The 20,989-nt window shown below is 41.9% G+C and overlaps 1 protein-coding gene across 1 annotated transcript in view; it reads left to right on the top strand.

The window, feature by feature from the left end:
- The first annotated feature begins 869 nt into the window (after positions 1-869).
- The window catches only part of mob2a (MOB kinase activator 2a), a 56,748-nt gene continuing 36,628 nt past the window's right edge, over positions 870-20,989 (top strand). Inside the window, exon 1 of the mRNA XM_031749230.2 lies at positions 870-1,440. Within this exon, the coding sequence (XP_031605090.1) occupies positions 1,424-1,440 (17 nt within the window). The 5' untranslated portion in view covers positions 870-1,423. The remainder of the gene's footprint in view (positions 1,441-20,989) is intronic.

Genomic DNA, 20,989 nt, shown 5'->3' with positions numbered 1-20,989 from the left:
TGGCAGCTGCATGCTTGGTAATCCAGTTTCATGACAAAGGATCTTCATTTCCAAGCTGGGTCATTTCATCTTAAATCACTATGGTCCTTCTGCTTGGCCATCTCTGATTTGACCAAAAATTCTATGTTCCAAAGTTTGGATACACATAATAGTCGTAGTGAAATTTGATGCATAGTTATATGTATGTATATATATATATATATATATATATATATGTGTGTGTGTGTGTGTGTGTGTGTGTGTGTGTGTGTGTGTGTGTGTGTGTGTGGTATGTATATTTAAATATATTTTGTGCATTAAATACTTTTGAAGGTATTTACAAATGGTTGTCTCACAATAACTGAGAACTTAATTTTGATCTGTAATTATTTTTTTTGTACGCAAGTATAGCAATTTTCCCCATAAAGAGGTGCATATATTTAATTTAATTATTTTCTCACTTATAATAAAAGTACCATCTAGAAAGTCCACAGTTTTGTTCTGTAATATTTTTTAATTGTTTGGCTTGTCATCTTTGCTCAATCCAGAATTAAAGCTGAATAAATGAAAAAACAAAATCGCAAATGGCTGAGCAGAAGGCCCACGCTGACTTGACATGAACGATCCAACTAAGAGTCACTAACCTAGAATAAAATGGCAAGTGTCTTTACTTTGTGTTATAACGCCCAAGCCCGCTAAGATCCACATCCACAGGACGGTAATCGTTCCATTAGCGCGTGAACGTGTTTGGTGTTGGATTTGTCTTCGTTGCGTGATCACGCCAAACCAACCGGTTTTACCCCCATTATTTTTAATTCCCCAACTACATATCCCATTGCATCTGCGTTCACACGCATTTTACGCACAAGAGACAGAGTGGGTCGGGTCTGTGTTTACTTCCGGACTCCGATTTAGACTTCGTTCAGAAAGCAGCAGCAGCTCCAGTGAAGGTTCAGGCTGGCAGCTAGCACAGTGGCCATACAAGGCTTCATGACAGAGGTTACCGGTCTGACCAGCGACATCCCAGTGGTCAAGTCTAACGCGGCGCTACTGAATACTGGACACACCGCGACGCAAGACAGACTCGCACTGCTGCTCTCCTCTCCTCATCTTGCCTTCGTGCTCAAAGTCACTCAATGCTTCAATCCCGCTACCAGCTAACAGACTGATCCGACTGTGTTCCTGGCGCTTCATGATCCGAGCTAACTGGGGGATCAAAACAAGAACAATCGCTTGAAGTTGAAGCGGCGTTTGCGTTTGAGCGGCCGGGATCCATCGACTGGGAAGAGACGCGGGCCCCGCGGGGAAAGAGCAACAGGACTCGGGGGGCCAGTCAGCTAGTGTAGCGAGGGTGGTGGCTGGATAAACTAGGGGGTTGCCTCCAGCTCCTGGTGGATTTATCCCCTGCCAGCTAACATTAGCTAAGCTAGCCACAAACAGCACCATGGATTGGTTAATGGGGTGAGTACAGACAGCTAACTTGCCTAGCTATAGCATCCTCTCTTATGTGACAGGTCAGCTGCGCAGTCTTTCTGATGCTGCCTGCAAATTCCCTTCTCTGCAGCTGACACCACAGGAGTCGGCGTTATGCAGGTGCGCTGTCGTGTTCAACAGTGTTAAATTCTCGCTTTAATCTGTGTGTAAACGGTTGGCGTGTTGCTTAGCTTAGCTTCGCTCCGGCGAGGCTAGCAAAGCTGGCAACGGTTAACCGGCCTCATGATAGCGTTACCCAGGGCCAGGTGGTATTTTTCGGCATCTCTTCGGCCCGCAGATAACTAGCCAAGGATGGCAGCTCCCGGAGTAGGTCGTGATAATATTGCTATACATGGCAGTTTACTGGACGCTGAGGTGATGGACTTTAGGTTAGCGGCTTGTCAGCGCTGCTAACGCGGCTATGAGCGGTTTCCCTTATTTCCCAGCGCAAGGTGCGCTGGTCGCTTTGACGGAGGGGAACCGCTGCTAGCAGTCGTGCTAACTTGTCTAATGTGCAACCTTTGAGGCACAGCAGAGGTTCTGGTTTTAGAGAGGAAGCTCGCCGATGGAGAATGTGTGTGCACCGTGCACATCTTGAAGCACAGCGTGTATGTTTTTGTCAGCGAAGTGAAGCGCGCAGGGATTTCTAGGGCGTTTGTGTAGTTTTCTGCCTTGATGTAGCGGTTGACACCTGACAGAGGTTGGTGATGCTGTTAAAGCTGCGTTATTTTTAGCTCGAGGCTGCACAAGTCATGAGTTTTGAGTGAAAGCTCGTGATAAGGACTGCATTTATCAGCCTCGGTGACCTACCTATAGCATACCTGCTATACAACCAAAGTTCAAAGCCACGATCGGTGTGCTCGGGCTTAACATTTGAAATCAGTGGAAGCGACGGAGTAACTTTCCAAACCCTGACAGCCCAGAGCATTGTTGTAGACTTCAGATGTGTTGTCTTGCTTTTACTTGCGTATTTGCTATGCAAACTCTTCAGACACTGGATTGTCTGGTCTCGTTTGTCTCTAATCAAAGTAGGGCGTCAGCGACGTTGCACTCAAAGGTGCGTTTGCAAGTTGAAATCCAAACCTGAAATGTGAAATTAAAAACTCGAGGTGTCATCACATACACAAATGGCTCGGACTTAAACACTAATCAGGTTATTGTTTTTGCTGACTGTTTATCATTTTTGGCTTGCTGCAGCACTAAAAAAGCACATCAGCGATGAGGAAGGGTGGAGGCCCGTTGTTAGGGGAGTTTCTACATGTCTGCTCGGTTTTTTCTGGTAGATAACAATGCTGTAAGTCTGTTCCCTGAACTCAGTGTAGGCTGGCTGTTAGCTCTGTAAAGATAGTTAACTTGTTGTCCAAGACAGTCTGCTCATAAGTCATAATCTCAGGCTTTATCAATTGTGCCCACGCACGTTTTCCAGTAACTAAAAAAAACAACAAAGAAAACCGGGTTGTTTGTTAGATATTACACAGACTTGGTAAATAACACATTTGCTTCTGAGTGGCCTGTTTGGTATTTCATGCAGGTTTTCCATGCATGGTCTGCTTTGCATAAAGAGCATTTGACTGCTTTGGTAGACACAGGTTTCTTGTAGTCATTGTTTAACTTGTGTTTTTCCCCTCCCTATGACACTGGTTTTCCTGGTTTCACTAACTGGTTCTTGCAGTAACTTGTCTTAAATAACATCAGCTCTCTGTTATAAATTTTAATTTTTTTTATAGGTCCTTAATTTCTCTTCCCTTTTTCCCCAAACTCATGAAATAATCATATTTTGCCCAGACAGTGCTTTCAGACCTGAAATATTTTGCACAGCGATCTGATGTAGTTTGATTTTAGAAGAAATGAGGAAAGTAAAGACCTACATATAAAAGAAAAGACCTCTGCCTGTCTGTGGATGTTACTGAGTGTATTTGGTGGTAGTCCACGTTCTCCACCTGAGAAAAGTTGTAGTTGGTTCTATTTAATAAATATTTGTTTATGAAAAACAAAGCAGATTGGCTTTGTGATAGACGGTCATGCCTCATATCCAGTGATGGCATTTGGTCATGTTGGGAGTATGTGTTTACCTGCATGTTAAATGAGCTCTTTGTATAGAGTGAAAATATGCAGTTAAGGTGAGCATGTGTGATCTAAATGCATTGGAGGCCAGCAGGAACGTGTCCAGTGTGCGTCACCAACAGTATGGAGTCCATGAATGAGTTAACCAAGCGTGTAATCACTCTGAATACAAACCTAGGGCGAAGGACACCCCTGCCAAGACCAATGGAAGAAGGAAGTGAGGAGAGTGTGAGCATAAGGATGGTGGAAGAAAGAGATCTAGTGAAAAAGAGTGGCTGATTTGGAGAGATGAGAGAAAAACAGGATGATCAAAAGAGATAAAGGAATAAGCGATATCTCATTTTTTTCTTTAATTAACCAGTTAATGGGGAGGGAGGAAGGTGATAAGGTTGCTTTTGATAAAATGGTTGATTGTAAGACAGTTAAAAGAAATTATAAGGTGGGGGAAGGGACAGTGTAGTTCATAGGAAAGATGAAGCTCTGCAGGAAATCAAATGGAGACAGATGAGAAGCCTGTGAGTGCTTGTAATGGTGAATAAAGGAGGAGATCTAGAGACAACAACATATTATGGTGGGAGACATACTCACAAGAACCAACCACTGGTTTTAGCTGAGGCTACCACCTCTTGGTATGGTGATACATACACGTATCACTTTTTAGCCTAAATCTGTTTGTTAACTAGCTGCACTCTATCTGTGTACTGTGATATTTTAGACGGAGCGCATTATTTCAGAGCTGAATGACCTCATCTGTCCCTATTCAGAGTCAGACAGGATGTTAAATCACTGGAGAGATGTGCGACGCCTAAATGTGTCTTTTCCTGCTGGGTGAAATGGGTAGGCTTTGACAGATGTTTAATCCCCTTGCTTGTGAGTGATGGGTTGGTAATGCTGAACGAAGAGCGAGCGAATGGAAAGTACAGCGCCTAAGTGGAGCACTGCTTCAGGCTGCCCGATCTGAGCAAGAGTCCAACGTAATGTACACTTAAAAAGGCACTGTATCACCTGTGGGTAGGTATATGGGTAGTGTATCAATATCCAGCACTATGGGAGTAATGCGAGTCATATGATAGGTTCTGGCTTTTTGTGTCTTTTTATTTTACAGATCTCAAATTTCGTCAAGTTCATATACTTGATAAAAGTATTTGAAAAAGAAAAATTAATCATATAGATTAATGTCTTTGTGCTATTTAGTGCATAACGGGCGATGCAGTATAAATATAACAGTAGCACTAAGGCAGGATTCACACAGATGCTTTGCTGGCGCAGTCATCATAGCAACAATAACCAATGATCACAAGGCATGGCAGCCAAGCCAAGCCATCCTAAATTTTGATACCGCACCCACCTCGCACTCTAAGGATATTTTTATGACGAAGTCTGGAGCATTTGAATAAATGCGACTTGATTGGCTGACGCCTTTGCTGGCATTACAAAGTCAAACTTGTCTAAACTTCAAGCATGAGCAAAACAACAGATCAGCACTCGTGAGAAGCGGGAGCATTGAAGGCTGAATCTGTGGTTATACTGCCTAACTAACAGCCAAAATCACCATAAAGTCTAACTGACGTCTAAAATGGTTTCAGCAAAGTCTGAACAAGCTTCCTGTACAGTTCCTGATTTCTGTTATGACTTCACTCTCTGTGATGTTTTTAGCCACATTTCTTGTAAGAAGATCTTAAGCTCTAACATGCTATTTACCTGCCTTCCTATCGTCAGAATAAGGTGTTATGGTGCTGCTTGTAGCATTGTATTGAAAAATGTCAAACTTCAGGTGTGACTTGAGTCAGATTGAAATGGCTTGTCCACTACTGCAGTTTAGTTACTATCGTTTTAAAACTGTTTAAAATATAAAAAGAGAGTGACACTGTCAGATGATGGTAGATCGAGAAGGGGAATTCACATGAACTACTTATAGGTTGGACTTTGTCAGCAGTGGTAAACGTCTGTCTATTTGTAAAGCTCGCTTGCCACTGTGGCTCATTTCCAAAATAAGAGGCGTCTTTCTGTGTCTCTTAGTAGGTTTTTCTTTTTTGTTTTTTTTTTTTTTTGATAATGCAATTTCTTAATAATTTTATCACCTGTGGCCTGAATGCACAGTTTCTAATGAGTCCATGCTGCTTTTTAGGTTTTAAAGTAGTGAGTGAGGGGATTGAATAGTTGGGCACATGTGTCAGTTTCTAAGACTAATCATTTTAGTGGCTGGGAATACATTTCTGTTGCAGTGTTGGATTATATTAATAGAGTAGCAGTGAATTGGATGACTGTATATCCAGGAGACACTTTAAAAAAAAATATATATGTTGTCTGTATATTGTGTTTGTGTATATAAAGGCATGAAACTTTAGGTTCTTTTATCAAATTTTAGTTTCTTGGGTGTGGGGATAGTTTGCATAAAACTATTGTAGCTAAATCGGCTGCAAGATTTTACCAGTTTAAATGAAGTCATGCCTTAATTTGAGCATCATAACGGAAGTTCAAATGTGTAGAATAAACCAGTCGCCATGTGTTAGTCCTTATACAGCAGACTCCTTTGTTTTAAAACGTTTCTAGTTTGTCTGCAAATACACCGTTAAGAACAAAAAAAAAAGTGTGTGTATTTTTAGAAACTATGCAACATGTTCAGTGTTAAATCTCTTAACTCTGTCTGCGTATAACCTGACCTGTTCATGTGGTCACAAACCAACGCTTACAAAACCTTGTGATAGAATATCTTGGTATGGTGTCAGTACTTTCATTCTTAGCCTGCATGTTTGACTAATATCCCTTTTTATGCTTTCCACTTGCTCTGTGTGTATCTTCCCAATGGGGATTTTGTGCACTTCAACCCTGTCCTCAAGTAACCTCACTGCCTTATTTCCATCTCTGCCACGGTGCAGGCATACACATGTAAAAACACACAGGCACGTTCTCAGCCCAGGTGGCTGCTTCCGCTGCTTGCACCACAGATGCAGTACTGATAATAGACTGCGACAGATGAGCAGACATCATCTTAATGCAGTCACCTGCTTCTAAGGGTGGAAACTAACAACCCTGTCACTGAGTTCCTAGTATTGAGTCTGACTTTGCTGTCTAGTGTCAGGTTTTGAATCATGTGTGCTGTTCCTTTTGTACACCGTTTGCATACTAGGTCTAACCTGAGAGCGGTAAGCGTCAGTTCCCAGAAGTCCTTAGTGTCTGTCTGTGGAGCTGTTTACTGAGCAATACATAAATCAAACAAGAGCTTCTGTTGGCTCTCTGCAGACAGAGCATGTAAGAGCCTTGCTCTATTAAGAATCAATTTAACGTGTTTGGTACTAAAGTTGCTTTACTACTACACACCCACAGCAACCCAAGCCAAGGTTTTTAAGACCACGTAACCTAGCTAAATCTACTTTAGTGTTTAACACATTACGCCTGTGTTGTTTGTTGCAAATCCTGTATCCTGACACACGTAGTTTCTCCACAGCTCCTAACATGGAGCACAAATGACACCATGGTTAATGTCAGTTGAAAACCAACCAAAACCAACATCCTGTGACTGTATGTTTATGGTTTAACAAGAAATGGTTTTGAGTTTCTAGTAATTTGGTCAGTTTAGAACTAATCTGTCCTAGAGCTTGCACAGGATACCTGAATGTCCCAGTCTTTAGGAGTCTAACTTTCCAAGTGTTTATGTGTAAAAGCAAAAAAACCCCCAAATACCTGAAAGCAAACTAACTGAAAATACAAATGTTAGAATGCCAGTAACAGTCATGTGAAAAAGAGTTTTCACATGACTCTGTGCAGCTCTGGAAAAAGCCAAGTACTCTCTTACTGCCTCCCCGAATTAAGAGGTACTGCTAATCAAATTCTCTCAGTGAATGTGACCACCTTTTATAAAACCTAACCCTTTTATTTGACAGTTTCATCAGCATCCAGGTGTGTGTTATCACAGTGCCACAGTCTTCCCAGAGTGGACATCACAGCACATTCACCCTAGAGCTGGGCGAAGCGATGTTCGAGAAGTCGAAAATGTCAAGTGAAATAACTTTTTGAGACTTGACAAAATTCAGTTACTATTGCGATAATGCCTCATCTCTTGTCAGAGTCTTATAAGGAAAAAAAAAGTAACAGCCAATCCAAATTTAGAAGGGCAGCCTCTCTCTAAAAATCACAGCTGGCAAGTCATGCACGTGACAAGCTGGACCTGAACCACAAGCCACAAGGCGCAGGAATTTGTCTTTTGGACAGATGAGAAGCCCGGATAATGAAGGAAAGGAGTTTGCCGGCTAAAGAAAAATCAACCGAGAGCGCAGCAAATGTTACTCAAAAGCAAACAGATGATGGTTCCAATGATGGGAGAGCTTGTTTTGCAGGGAAGAGTTCCTCATAAGTTCTGTAAAGTGAAGGTATTTCGGCTATTTCAAGTCTGACAAAACAGAGACCCCAAGCGCAGCTGTAAATTGTGCCGAAAGCAAGTCTGAAACGAAAAGAATCAAGGCATTGCAATGCTCAATCTCTGACTGAAAGCGCTAATTGAGCAATATGAGAGCTTTAATCAGACAAGTAACTGTTAAAACTGTTTGAAAAGCTAAAGGTGATACAACAAGGAGAGATTGAGAATTTGTTTTTAAAGCTCAGTTTATTTGATATTGACAAAAGTTATTAATTTTGTCTGTATTAATCAGTAACTAATTTATAATTTTTTTTAGAATTAATATTTTCTTTCTAAGTGGAATTGACAATTTAGTCTGTTTTGTTTGTTCCCAGGGTGAAACTTAAGGCTTGAGGTTATCCTTGATGATGTGCCTGCCTTTGTGTTGTTTGCAATATTTGCCTTTATTTATCAGAAACTGAAGTCTCATGTCTTCTTAAGTACATCCCCTCCCCCTGTTGAACTTATTATGGACACTGATATAAATATTTTAATTAAAACAAGCTGCTAATTATTTGGACTGTTAAGTGAGCAACAGCAATGCAGCCTTACAAATATAGTTATTTGGCTTAAATGTGATATATATCAATAAAAGCTGAGATGGAAAGGATATCGTGATATGAAAAAATTTATATCGCCAGCTCTAATTCACCCCAAGTTTGTTTTTGTTTGTGGGATGTTCATGAGAAAAGAGAAAATCTCAGTGGCATACCTGTGAGACTTGACAGGGCCTCAGTCAAAACGGGTTAAATGTTCATCTTGCCTCTGAGTAAATTATAAGGACTGAACAAGTATAGCTTTTATTTTAGAAGGTGCCAGGTCCATCCTATTCTCAGACAAAAGAGCATTCTGTTAAGTCAGTTGCATGATATCAAGCTGGACCTGAAAGGTGAACCACTGGAGATTCAGGAACAATGTCTTTTGGACAGATGAGAACAAATAGGATATTCTTTATTGTCATTGTCATAATTAGGCAAAAACTAAACTCAACATATCAGCACAAATGCCTCAAAGCAACTGTCAAGCATGGTGGTGGAGAGGTGATGGTAAGGGCTTGTTTTGCAGGGCTGAGTTCCTCTATATACAAACTATAAAGTCCACCAGCTAAAGCTAGGTCCTAATGCCACATGAGGACATTCGACATACATCTGCAGATCTACTATAGAATGGCTGAAACAAAAGAATCAAGGCATTGCAATGATTCCAACAAGTTATTGTCTAAAACATGAGCAATATGAGGCTTTAAATAACAACATACAAAAAGTGATTGCTTTAAGATATCGATATTGCAGGTGATTAGAAACTGTGTTTTAGTCTGTTAGGGTGTGAACTTTGTTTCCAAAGCACCAGATTGCCTGTGAATTGCATCAGATTATTATATCAGTATTTAATATTAATCAGTACTAATTTATAATTTTCCAATAATTGTTTTATGCGCCTCACATTAATTCTACGCTGCTTTAGTGATGCGAGGGCCCAATCCCAGGGTTCAGCGTCAGGCTTGAGGTTATCCTATGATGATGTGCCTCCGTTTCTGAGGTTTGTTTACTCCCCAGAAAGGACACTGTAGTCACTTTCAGCCCTTTAACACACTCTCTCTTAAAAAGACACCCTCCCTCTCTCTGTGTTTGTTGTTCTTGCTCTCTGGACACTGATATGCAGAGACGTTTTGGTGCTTGACTGCTGCCTGAGCTGGACTGTTCAGCCATGATAAGCAACGCAGCCTTGCTGAATCCCAAGAAGCGGAAATGTTTCCAAACTAATAAAAGCTAGTGGTTGATGATTAGTGGTTAGATGCTGTCTAATGTCTTCTGTAAGCGCTATCATGCAATTTTTTTTGTTTGTTTGTTTTTTTTTTTTGTTTGTGGGCTTGCCTCATGTGGGGAAAGAGAGAGGAAAACAGTGTAAGGGCAAAGCAGAGCTGGAGGGGCAGAGTCAAAACAAACAAGTCCTCATCTTGCCTCTGATATCGGCTCCCTTCTTCAAGGCTGTACCATTATTTTGCGACAGCGGTGCCAGGTCCATCCTATTCCTCAGACACACCATCAGAGCCAAGCTGTTATAGTTCAGAGTTGTCAGTGATATCAAGTTTCACAGAAAGGTGACACCTGGAGCATGCAGGTGATCTTGTAACTAGCACGATTAACAGTAGTCGTAGAGATGCAGGTGTTCTGCACTTATAAATGATCATTTTCACATTGGTTAAAATTGTGGGCAATCATTTTTGAGAATCATCCTAAACCAGCTGGTGTCCAATTAAATCTTAAATGAGGTTTCTGTATCTTGGTGTTCCAGGATATCAGTGTGCATCATTGAGGGTGATATAAAGGCACTATTGAAAGTCTTTTTCAGGAGGCAAAATGCCTCAGGGCAACAGAACACACACACTCCTGAATAAAGACTGCTGGGCGCACTGGTTTGTCTCATCAGACTCTGCTCTACTTCCCTGTCTTCCCTTTCTCTGAGGCAAGGACAGGGAGAGACCCAGACATGAATCTGATACCAGGATGACTCTGCAGTTTGCCTTTCACTGAATATGCATAAGTGGATAAATGAAGAATCCAAATGCATGCATGGCTGTATTAAGCACTTTCACGAGCACTTGAGATGGAAACTCTTGCTAAGTGTGGTGGGTTTTGTTTTGTTTTTTTCTCCCCTTTTGCCAATATATTTGAGTGAAGATGAGCTTTCAAAAGCCTCAGGGCAGTGCGTGCTCTGAGTGCACTGCAACTAAATACTGCGATAGATTGAGAGGCTGCAAATGAAACCCAGGCCGGAGTACCTGGAGCTGGCTGTGCATGTGAAGCTTCTCCACCCACTCACATGGGTCCTGACCTGTTCAAAAGCTTGAACAGACTGTCACAGACTTCAGTGTCAACTACACTGGTTGGTAACATTTAACCAGCATATTACACTGATTTAAGAGGCCATAAGTTTTGATGTGTTTACAGTCTGTAAAATGAATTTGTTGCTGCTTTCAATGTGGAGATGTTCTCAGTTGGGCTGCACTGTTCAGCCTCTGGCATGGCTGTGTGTGCGTGTGTGTTTGTGTGCATGCGCACGTGTGCGTGTGTGTGTTTTGCCTCTGTTTCACTTGGCAGGGGAGTGGCACCACGCTGCGACTGTGTTTACTCTTTCGTAACGCTCTGGGCAGCTCTGCCCAGCACACACCACTGGCGCTGCCAACGAATGGAGAGAGGGAGACGAGGAAAAACACTGGCAGCAGGCAGGAACAGTCATAGCTGATCAGCTGCTCTCTCACTCTCACCCCTTCCACCTCTTGTTATTGGTCACATCAGGACATTTTCCTCTCACATGCTTAATTATAGAGCTGACTTCAGCAAGCAGATCCCAAACTTGACTCGCTCTTCTTGTAGCTGAACTGCCTGCCACAGGCCTCGGAGCAGCTACTGTTCTGTCAGAGAGCATGGCAGTCATGGGCCGCTGTTGGCTACAACTGTCTTAAGATCTTCTAAAATAAGTTGAACATCCTGCAGCAGATTTTTAGTAGTTGTTGTTGTTGCTATCCACCCACTCTGGATGCCACAAAGAACCGTTCTGCTTCTTTTCAGGACAAGTTGAAGTTTGCCTATAAGATGCATTTAATGACACCTTTCTTATTTAAGAAGATATATTCTTTGTCTTTACATGTTTCTTTTCTGTTTATTGGGTTAAATATAATTCTGTTTTTCTAAATCAGAATGTCAGAGATTAATCAAATGACTGTTTTGTTCATAAACTGGTGAGAATACTAATTAAAGTGCCACACTTTCAATAAACACGCACATTTTCCGTGCGAGCGGACAAGTCTCATTACACTACTGAGTCACAGAGAAGTTCTGAATCTATTAATAAGCCTCAGAGAACTTGAGCTACTGATATATGTCCAGTTGTTCAATGCCATAAACTATATATACGAGATGGATGTAGCCCCACTGCCATGTCACCTAGTGACTTGTGAAGCTCTGAGGTGAGTGTTTTGGCCATGACTGCCTTGTCTTTTTGAAAGCGGGCGCCTCCAACAAGGGTTATATCTGTCTGATAAAGGATGTTGTATACTCATAGAATAGTATGCTTTAGAGCAGGTCTGTCTTGTAGCATTTCCTGGTTTATTGGTATTTGTGATTGCAGTGGGGACCAAAATTGGCTTTGTTTTATTCCGTAAGACTTGAATCTACCAACTGAAGCCATAAAGTGATGAGGAAAGTGATTCCTGAGGTGATGGCCAAAGTGAGAAATGTAGTCTTGCAGAATGCTCTGTTAGATATGGCACAGGAAACCTGACATACATAGTTATCATCTGCAGCAAAACCTGCTGAGTCTTTCCAGAAGTTGAATAGCTAGATAAGAAACCAAAAAGATTAACAATATAATTTCCAAGATCTGGCTAATAAGAGTTGAGATGTGCTACCTAAGAAAAAAAAAAAAAAGGAAATATGAATTAAATACACCACAGGAAAAGGAAGACAGAGGTAGATAAGGAGGAGAGCAGCATGAGACTTTTTTTTTCTTTCTTTTTTTTGTAAAGCGAGGGAAGGAGGAATGCGATAGAGACGCCTAGGCAATAGGTGAGATATTCAGATAAATGGAAGCAGCAACGTGGGGCAGGGAGGTAGATTAGAAACAGCAGAGCTCTTAAATAGAGGACGAAGAAGGAGATTTAACAGCAGGGGCCAGGCTGCAAGTGACAGAAGGAGAAATGCAGTTTGGAACTCTGTGCAGGTCAGAAATGGAGAGAAATCCACCAGAAGGACTGAGAAGTTCAGATGCATAGTATTTCTCCTGTGGATCCTTAACCTCCTGCTTTGATTCCCAAAACTGTGAAGACCAAGATTTGAGTGTTTCTGCAGCAGAACTCTAGGTTCTCATTCAGCTAATCAGGTTTAATTTGTCTTGGAGGAGGAAGGCTTTCATTCTGGCTGATTTTTTTTTTTTTTTTATGTGGTCGGCACCCTCAGGCGAGGTTTCAGCTGAGCGGTTAGCTGCTAAATCTGTACAGAGCCGGTGGGCTACTGGCGTTGGTGTAAGCTAGCTAGGTTTGTCCTTGGTGGCTGAAGCTAGACCGCTAGGCTGGTTTGAACTATAATTGGATTAGAGATCTCTGTGTTGCATCAGGCATGGTAAGCCGAGTATACACACACGCACTCGCTCTCTCCAAAAGCAAACATGCCTGCCTCAGGGAATCATCTCAAGGCTGTACTCCTCTGCTGCCACATGTTCTTTCTCCAACACTTTCGTCTTTCCTCAGCATCCCACTATTTGTTTTTATCCCCCTTTAATCAGCGACCCGTCCACTCCCACTGGCTGTAAAGGTGTATGCGGATGTGTATTCTTGTGTATGTGCACATTGGTGCCTGGCACAGGAAGGATGTGGATGATTCCAGTGCCACGGATACCAACCTAAATGGGATTACATGGGTTGCAGTGGAGCTTGTGGTGGGAGAATAAATCACAAAAACAGAAAAGGAAGTAATGTGTTGATACTAATGTGAACTCTCATAGGAACATGGTAGATGTGAATATAAAGCTGCCCTAAATAGAGAAGGAAGTGAGAACACTAATCTTAACTTTTCTTGCTTTTTCCCTTTTTTTTTTCTTTTTTTTTTTCTTCTTCTTTTTTTTTTTTTTTTAAAGACAAACTTCCTGTTTGGCAGTTTGGACAGGAAATAAACGATGATGTCATGTGCCTCTCAACCAAATGGTGTGCAAAGGCTTAATTTGTAATTGGTTTCTTGGACTTTTCCAAGAACTGATTTCTTTAAACTCAGTTAGATGTTAACTGGAAACAGTTTGGCGCCTTATTCCATTTGTCTGTCCCACTTGGTGGCTCACCCAGATCATAAAAGTGTCACATTTGAATAAACGAGTAAAGGAAATGTAACTTATCAGTAAACACTACACAATTTTTCAACAGTTCAAGTACCAGGAAATGAAATAATGCAATTGTCTAGATGAAAAATTGACTTTACTGCATGTGACCTGTAATAGAAACTGTGACTACAAAGATTTGTTTTAATTTATTTTTTCAGGTTACTTGGCAAAGTTTTAGTTGCTGGCATCAGTCAAGAAACTACATTTCAGCAGGGGCCTTTTAGTCAGAGCTTTTTGCTCTTTTTATATGTGTGCATGTCTGTGCATTAACATTCATACAGCACACATTGAAGCAGTTGGGGTGAGAAATTACCAGTGGAGAGGCAGTGTGTTAGATTAGAGGGAGACTGTGATGGAAGAGACTTAAGTGCTGACAGGCCAACACCAGCAGCCATATGTTTGCTATGTGTAACTGACAGCTTTGATCTGCCCATATGGCCTGTACATATCTTTAACTTGTGAGTCAGGAATCAAATGTCACACTGACAGAGATGGAGGGAGGGGAGAAGAGTCATGCTCTGATGTGGGATGACACAGGGTAGTACATGCAAAACATGTATGGAAAATATCAGTAGCAGCAGTCTAGATTTCCAGATTTCGTTAAACTGGCTTATAATCTATATCTCCACAGGATTCCCTTCTTTTCCTTTAGGACAATCGACATGCCTGCATCTACAAACCTAACTGTGTTGTGGACAGGCTGCCAAACATGAGTGTGTGAGGCTGTGAACTTGTTAGCTTGAATCTAAAAAAGGATGTGGAGGAGGACGGAGATGTTTTTGAGGGAAGAGTTTGACTTGGAATGAAGGCAAAGGGAGATAACGGAGAGGGAGCTGGTGATCGGGGTCGTCCAATTTCCGCTGCAGGGTTGGGGTCACTCTGTGGAAGCTGCTGACACGGCCTCCCAGGAGCAGGGCTGAAAAGCTCAAAGCTGGACAAAATACAAGAAACACAAGGCGCACAACAAAGTATTTGACCCTTGAGGCGGTGTTTAGTGTAAACACGGATAAGTCTGATCATCTGAGTGTTTGCAGAGAACCACGCTGGGGAACATGCTCTGTCCATGCGCTGTTCTTCGTATTCTCTTCGCGCACACACAACACTGCACTTCATTATAACATAGTCATGCCCGTGGTCTTGCATACCGTGTCACAACACTAATCTTTATCTTCTCTAGTGTTTGTTAGCGGTAGACCTGTTAAACATGACCTTTCTTAAAGCCTTTCTAATCCCAGGTGGTCTCTGAGCTGGGTGATAAATGACAACACTGAGCCAACAGCTTGTTAGCACAGGGAGCTAGGTTACAAGTTTGCTGTGCAGAAGACTGGCTGTGAATACAGGGTATTATGAGGCACAGGAGGTTGAGGAGCAGCTCATTTTGCCGCAGTTTAATCCAGGAAGCCATGCAGAGGAAGGAAAGGCTCCGACTTCATCTGTCAACGCCAGATTTAACATTTTAAAAGTTCCAATTTGGGAGGCTACAACGTAACTTTTTCCCTTGCCTATAAAAAGTAATTTTTAATTGCATAGATTGATTAAATGCAAATTTTACAAACTTCCAAAAATATTTTGCCACACATGTGAAACTCTTAAAATACTATTCCCTAATATGTGACAAGGGTCTAGACAACAAAGTATTGAACAAACGGCATAAAGTTCTAAATAAGTAAAGCAGAAGAACAGGAGATGTGAGTCTGTTCTTTCTTCTTCTTGCTTCTGGTCTCATCCGTCATCCACACTTTCTGATTTTCTGGTTGCTGTCTGACCCCTACTTCCAACAGTAACTGCCTCGCACTAGGAGTCGGGGTGGACTGAGTCATATATCAGGGGGAGTGTGCGGAGCAGCGCAGGCTATGAGAGATTAGAGGTGAGAGGAGTGTGCTGCTGATTTATTACCATCCGTTAGCTGGTTAAAAGAGGCTAAGTGAGCCAGTCAGCTCAGGGAGGCGAGATGGAAGAGATTAGCCTACATAAAGAGTGATGGAGGGAGATCTGTGACGCGAGCCAGTGACTCCTGAACTCCTGTCTCTTGTATACCATTTCTCTTTATTCTCCCTCATTCCTTCTGTGCTACTCTTTATCTTCTTCAGCCACACTTCCTCCCCATGGGTATGCCATGTCTCTGTAAAGCACCAATACCAGTAGCTGCCTGTTTGAGAAGTGATTAATGACGTTCTCTGCATTTTTAAATCGTTATGCAACTAGTTGACAGTGACAGTGTTGCTTTTCTTGCATGCAGGCTTGGTCACATGCAAATCAATGGTATATCTATCACATGTTAAAACTTCTTGTGTTAAAAAATTCTGGTAAAATAAGTTTGACGCAGCAGTGGGGGAGGTGATAAATGCATAGAAAGTTGCATTGCTATTTAAATAAATGCCTTGCACCGTGGAATATTTATACCACATGTTATTTACAAAACCAGACATTTATTAATAAATGAACTAATTAGCACTAGGAAGCAGTGGGGGGCAAAGCAAATCAGAGTGCTATTGAGTTCATTATTGAAATTGAATAGTAACGATACGACACACTCTGACAGGAGGTTGAAGTAACTAAATGCATCATTTCTGCATTATGCCTTTTTTAGGCTATTTTTTCTCTCCTTCAGTTACAGATATTGAGAAGTACTGAAAAAAACAACCCGTTGTGATAGCACTGTATAATGAGTTATTTTGTACCCAGCAGTAATAGAAATATGAGGTTATAAAGGATTCGAATATAATAATAATTAAACATGTGTCACTGATTTTGGGCATGCTAATACTGAGGCCTTAAAATGCAGTTTGGCTATCTTTTTTATTTCTTTGAAGCTACAAGTTACTGTATTTGGCAAGTTGCATTCATAAGCTGCAGAAACGCGAGGGGTGGGGGATACAGTCTTAAAATTCTGCTTTACCAGCTTGTAACCACATCACTAACTTCCATCCACCATTTGCTCTTCCTGTCATACGGAGCGCAACTAACGAGCACCTCAGCGATGCTAGATTGAGTCATAGTTAGTGTTAACACTTGTGTGCTATTAAAGTAGCTTGGTTTTTTCCAGGCATAGAATCATCATTCAAGGCTGACCTGCTGCTGCTCACCCATGTCTGGGCTTGTGTCATTGTTGTGCTTGCTAGGGAATGTAAACACTTGGCATCGCTATATCATTGGTATCATGAGGTGGAACCTTTGTTTTATTTATTTATTTTTTCATCATGTAAAGGCACAGGCGTAATGGACACAAATTGTTTGTTTCCATGGCGCAGGCTGTAAGGGTTTATTTGCTTCAGGGAGCCAGAAAAATGCTAAAAATTAAAGTATTTTGACCTCTGAGTTCTAAACTAACACAAAGTGATTGTTCCTGTTCATCAGCAGTGCATTCAATACACACTGAGAGCTTCCCGACTACTTCAAATGCTGGGATTTGACAGGAGCAACAGATAGAAATAGAAAAGCGCTATCTATGGCTCTGGAAGAGGCTATATGCGTCGCAGCGCTTGTGTGCTGGACATCCGCTCTGTAAGCTGTTTCTCGTCTTAACCTTGGTGTCAGTGTGTCAGGTTGAACATTTGTTTATTGTGTGGGGAATAAAAGAGTAAGACACAATCCCCACATCCGTTTCTTCTTGTAGATGAAGAGTAGGTCAGGGGTTTGGTGCGCTTTGGTGAGTTCATGTGTCGCTCAGGGCCATGTACTGTATGCACAGATGGGACATTTCTCACAACCACTGGGGATTTCACCTCACCGAGTAACCTTCATGAGGAGGAAGCCACTGCACTGACTGAACTAGACCATGCTTAAGAAGGAAATGTTAGTGCTGACTGAATGAATGAAATTAAATTTGCAGTCTTGATTTTGATAAGGTTCTGGGCCTTTATGTTGCAATTTCCCTGTGTTGTTTTCTGTCTTTTTTTTTGGTCCCTTTGCTTCTTCTTTTTCATGTTGTATTTGGCCTCATTGCAGTTATCCACACTGCCTGCATGTGTGCTTGTTTGATCAGGGTGTGTGTCCCTCACGTACACCTCAATCTTTGCCTGTGTTTGCACATGACCTGTGCGTGTGTTCCTCCATTATCTCCTCCACTGCCCCTGCTCTCTCTTCCTCCTCATTGTTCTGCCTCTCTGCCCATGCTGGGAGTCTGGAACAGGAGCTTGCAGGAAATCTCGTCACTTGTTGTGCAAAAGGGAAAGCAAACAGCGAGATGCACAAACACAGGAAGTGCTGCTTCCCTCACGTGGGTCCCGGCTGGGCATCTGTCACTCCTTTGCGTTCATCATAAAGCAGAAACGTGAGCGGCGTCTCTAACCGCACGTGCCTTTTTTCCGTCTTTCAGTCTCCTCGTCTTAGTCAACTCGTCCCTGTCACTGTCAGTTCCAGCTGTGCAGCTGCATTTCATGCCTTAGTGCTAATAAACGAGAAAGACCAGAAAATAATACATACAATGCATGAACGTGATGATTATCACAAGTGGAATTTGTGTCTTTAAACAACATCTTTGCCCTAGCTGCCCTAAAAACTTTAATAACAGACATAAATTCTTCATTGTGGCTCTTCTGTGTTGCTCGGAGCAGATGACCTTGCTTTATTACTTTGTCTAGCCTTACATTACGGCGAACCCTTCACTGGTGCTGGTCTATTGGAGTTATCAGGATATAATTTCTAACAGCTAAAAGGTGAGCAGTTTGTGCAGAGGCGTTTGGTCACTGGTCTCCACAGACTGCACAGTAGCTGCAACCTGGACAATGCTAGTCTTCATACAAACACACTGCTGCACATGCCAGCTGTTGCATAACCACTGGCAGGTGTGGGGTACATACTTCAGCACTGTCAGTGTTTCAGTGGGTTTCCAGTGTCGGGCTCAGTTTCCTGGGCAAGGAGTTTTCCGGCATTAGCATAGAGCTGTTTGGGGCTAAACTAGAGACGCTCCATTTGCTCAGCAAACACTTTCTGTGGCATTTTCACACAACCATGCGTCTGGAGATTTGAATAAATTAATTCTGGAATTTGAGTCTAAGTTACACACAGCCTCATTCGTATTAGACAGCTCAGTGTTTGGTCGCAAAGGGTCACTGTCCAATAGTTAACACTGTACAAACCAGCGTGATGTACACAAAATGTTGGCATGAAGCTTAGTTATGCAGTTGCTGTTAATTATGTTTTAAGTAGAGAACGAAAATAACGAAGTTCATTATTGCAGTGAAATTAATAAGGGGACAAGAGGCCACAACCGCAACAATTAGGGCATTCATATATAGCCTGCTGACAATAAAAATAAATAAATAAAACTAATCAATGTTGGAATAAGTATAAAAATAATTTCAAAATTATATGTGTACTGTTGTATAGATTTTCCAAGATTTTAATCTATTTTGAATCTGTAGTGCAGAAAAGCTTTTAAAGGATGTTTTTGCCACTATAACCTTAAGATGTTTTTCTTTAATTAAAAAAAACAAAACACACTCACTCACATATTGTGAGCCTCTGATGGAGTCGTGCAACGATCTGGTCCCAGATTTAACAGCCACACCAGTATGTATGGTATGGAAAGGTATGGCATGCGACTTGACTGCACAGATAACTGCCTCTTTGTGTGATGTAAAATGTGAGATAAGTAAAAATAGCCTTGAATGTTATTTAAATGTTAGTGAAAGAATTCTCTAACAAGGACGTTTATGTTTTGTCTTCGAGTTAAGATGTTACAGCTTGGGTTCATGCTCCTCTATACCTCTTATCGTCTAGACCATCCTTAGCTGGTCCGACCAGTTAGCCAGGCTCCATTTTTCTCTTTCTACAATCATAGGAAGTAAAGCACAGCTGTGGCTCTCTTTTCTAAGAGAAAAGACTAAGAACTTATAGTGATGTCCATACAATGTGGTTTTAAGCTGTTTTTATGCCACAAGAGGGCAGCACATCTACAGGTTACATGACTTTTCACCAGAAAGGAACATGTCTGTGGATAAAAAATAAAAAAAAAAAAAAGATTATCTGCTAGGAGTTGGGTAACTTTGTTTGCTTAATCATTGATTTTTTGCAGGTCATATAAGGTCACTATTTTCCAAGAGATGGTGGAATATGCTCAGTCTCATGTGTGTTGAAGAATGGTACAGGAAGCAATGCAAAGGAAAAGCGATGAAGATACTCTGGTTGCAGGATAAATGTAGATAAAGTACGACTTGAGATAACGGAAGGAGAGGAGAGATCCAGTGGGGATGAAATCAGATCTTGTTGTTGCATAATCATGGCTTGCAGGCCTTCCCAGTGTGCATCAGGCTCGATGCAGTCCAGTGTCACATGACTGTACCAAGCAGCTGCAGTTTTAAACCAGTGATACCAGTACACCACCAGGGATACCAGGGATCACTAGTTCTGTTCTTATTTGTGCTGAGGCATGCTCTGTTTTTCCTCTAAAACACACACACGAAGTGGGTGGTTCAAGTCCTCATTGTATCCTCTCATCTATAGTTTATAAGAGTTCCCATCAGTGTGTAACCATTTTTTTAGCCTGCAAACGTCTTCTTCAGAGTCCTTGCTTCTCATTGCCTCCTGTCATTCATGTCATAACGTCCTGCCTTTCACATATCAGCAATACCATGACACTGAGAGCCCGGATCTTCTTGACATAGCCTTCCTCCGTCGTCTGTCTTCTCTTTTTCCCTTTATCTCTAAGTCAAAGCCTTTATTCACATGCCAGCAATACCAGACTGCATACCAGTCGTCAGGACATCAGCGGCGGCCCACACCTCTTCCTGCAGCTTTCCTGCTGTCTTTCTCTCATGACTGTTTCTCAGCTCATGCGTGCCATAGGAATAATGAGAAAGCGTTTACTTTCACTTGAGCGGTACATTATTTCTTTTTAACAGCAGGTGGCACCAAAGTCCCACCATCCTGAGAAAATAAAATCACCACTGTCTTTTAATTTACTTTTTCACATCTGCCCCTCATGATGCTATCTTCACAGGCTTTGTGGTGCTACCCATCCTGGTGGCAGAAGCCCAAAAAGGTGGACAAGCAGTTCTCTTGCTTCTGTTTCAGGCCACGATGTGAAAGACAGACACACACACAGAAAGACCGACCGTCTCCTGGCGTCACCCAGCCTGGCTGTGTGTATATATAGGCTCTTTCATACCGCACCGCTTGGCTCGGCCCCAGCTCACATATACCTCTGCTGCGCTGTTTTTGTGTGCGTAAACATATTTGGAGTGTGCCCACTTGTGTTGGAAA

This window comes from Oreochromis aureus, linkage group 7 (assembly GCF_013358895.1).
Source record: "Oreochromis aureus strain Israel breed Guangdong linkage group 7, ZZ_aureus, whole genome shotgun sequence".
NCBI lineage: Eukaryota > Metazoa > Chordata > Actinopteri > Cichliformes > Cichlidae > Oreochromis > Oreochromis aureus.
The sequence above is the reverse complement of the archived record's forward strand: the minus strand, read 5'-3'. Positions and strand labels throughout refer to the sequence as shown.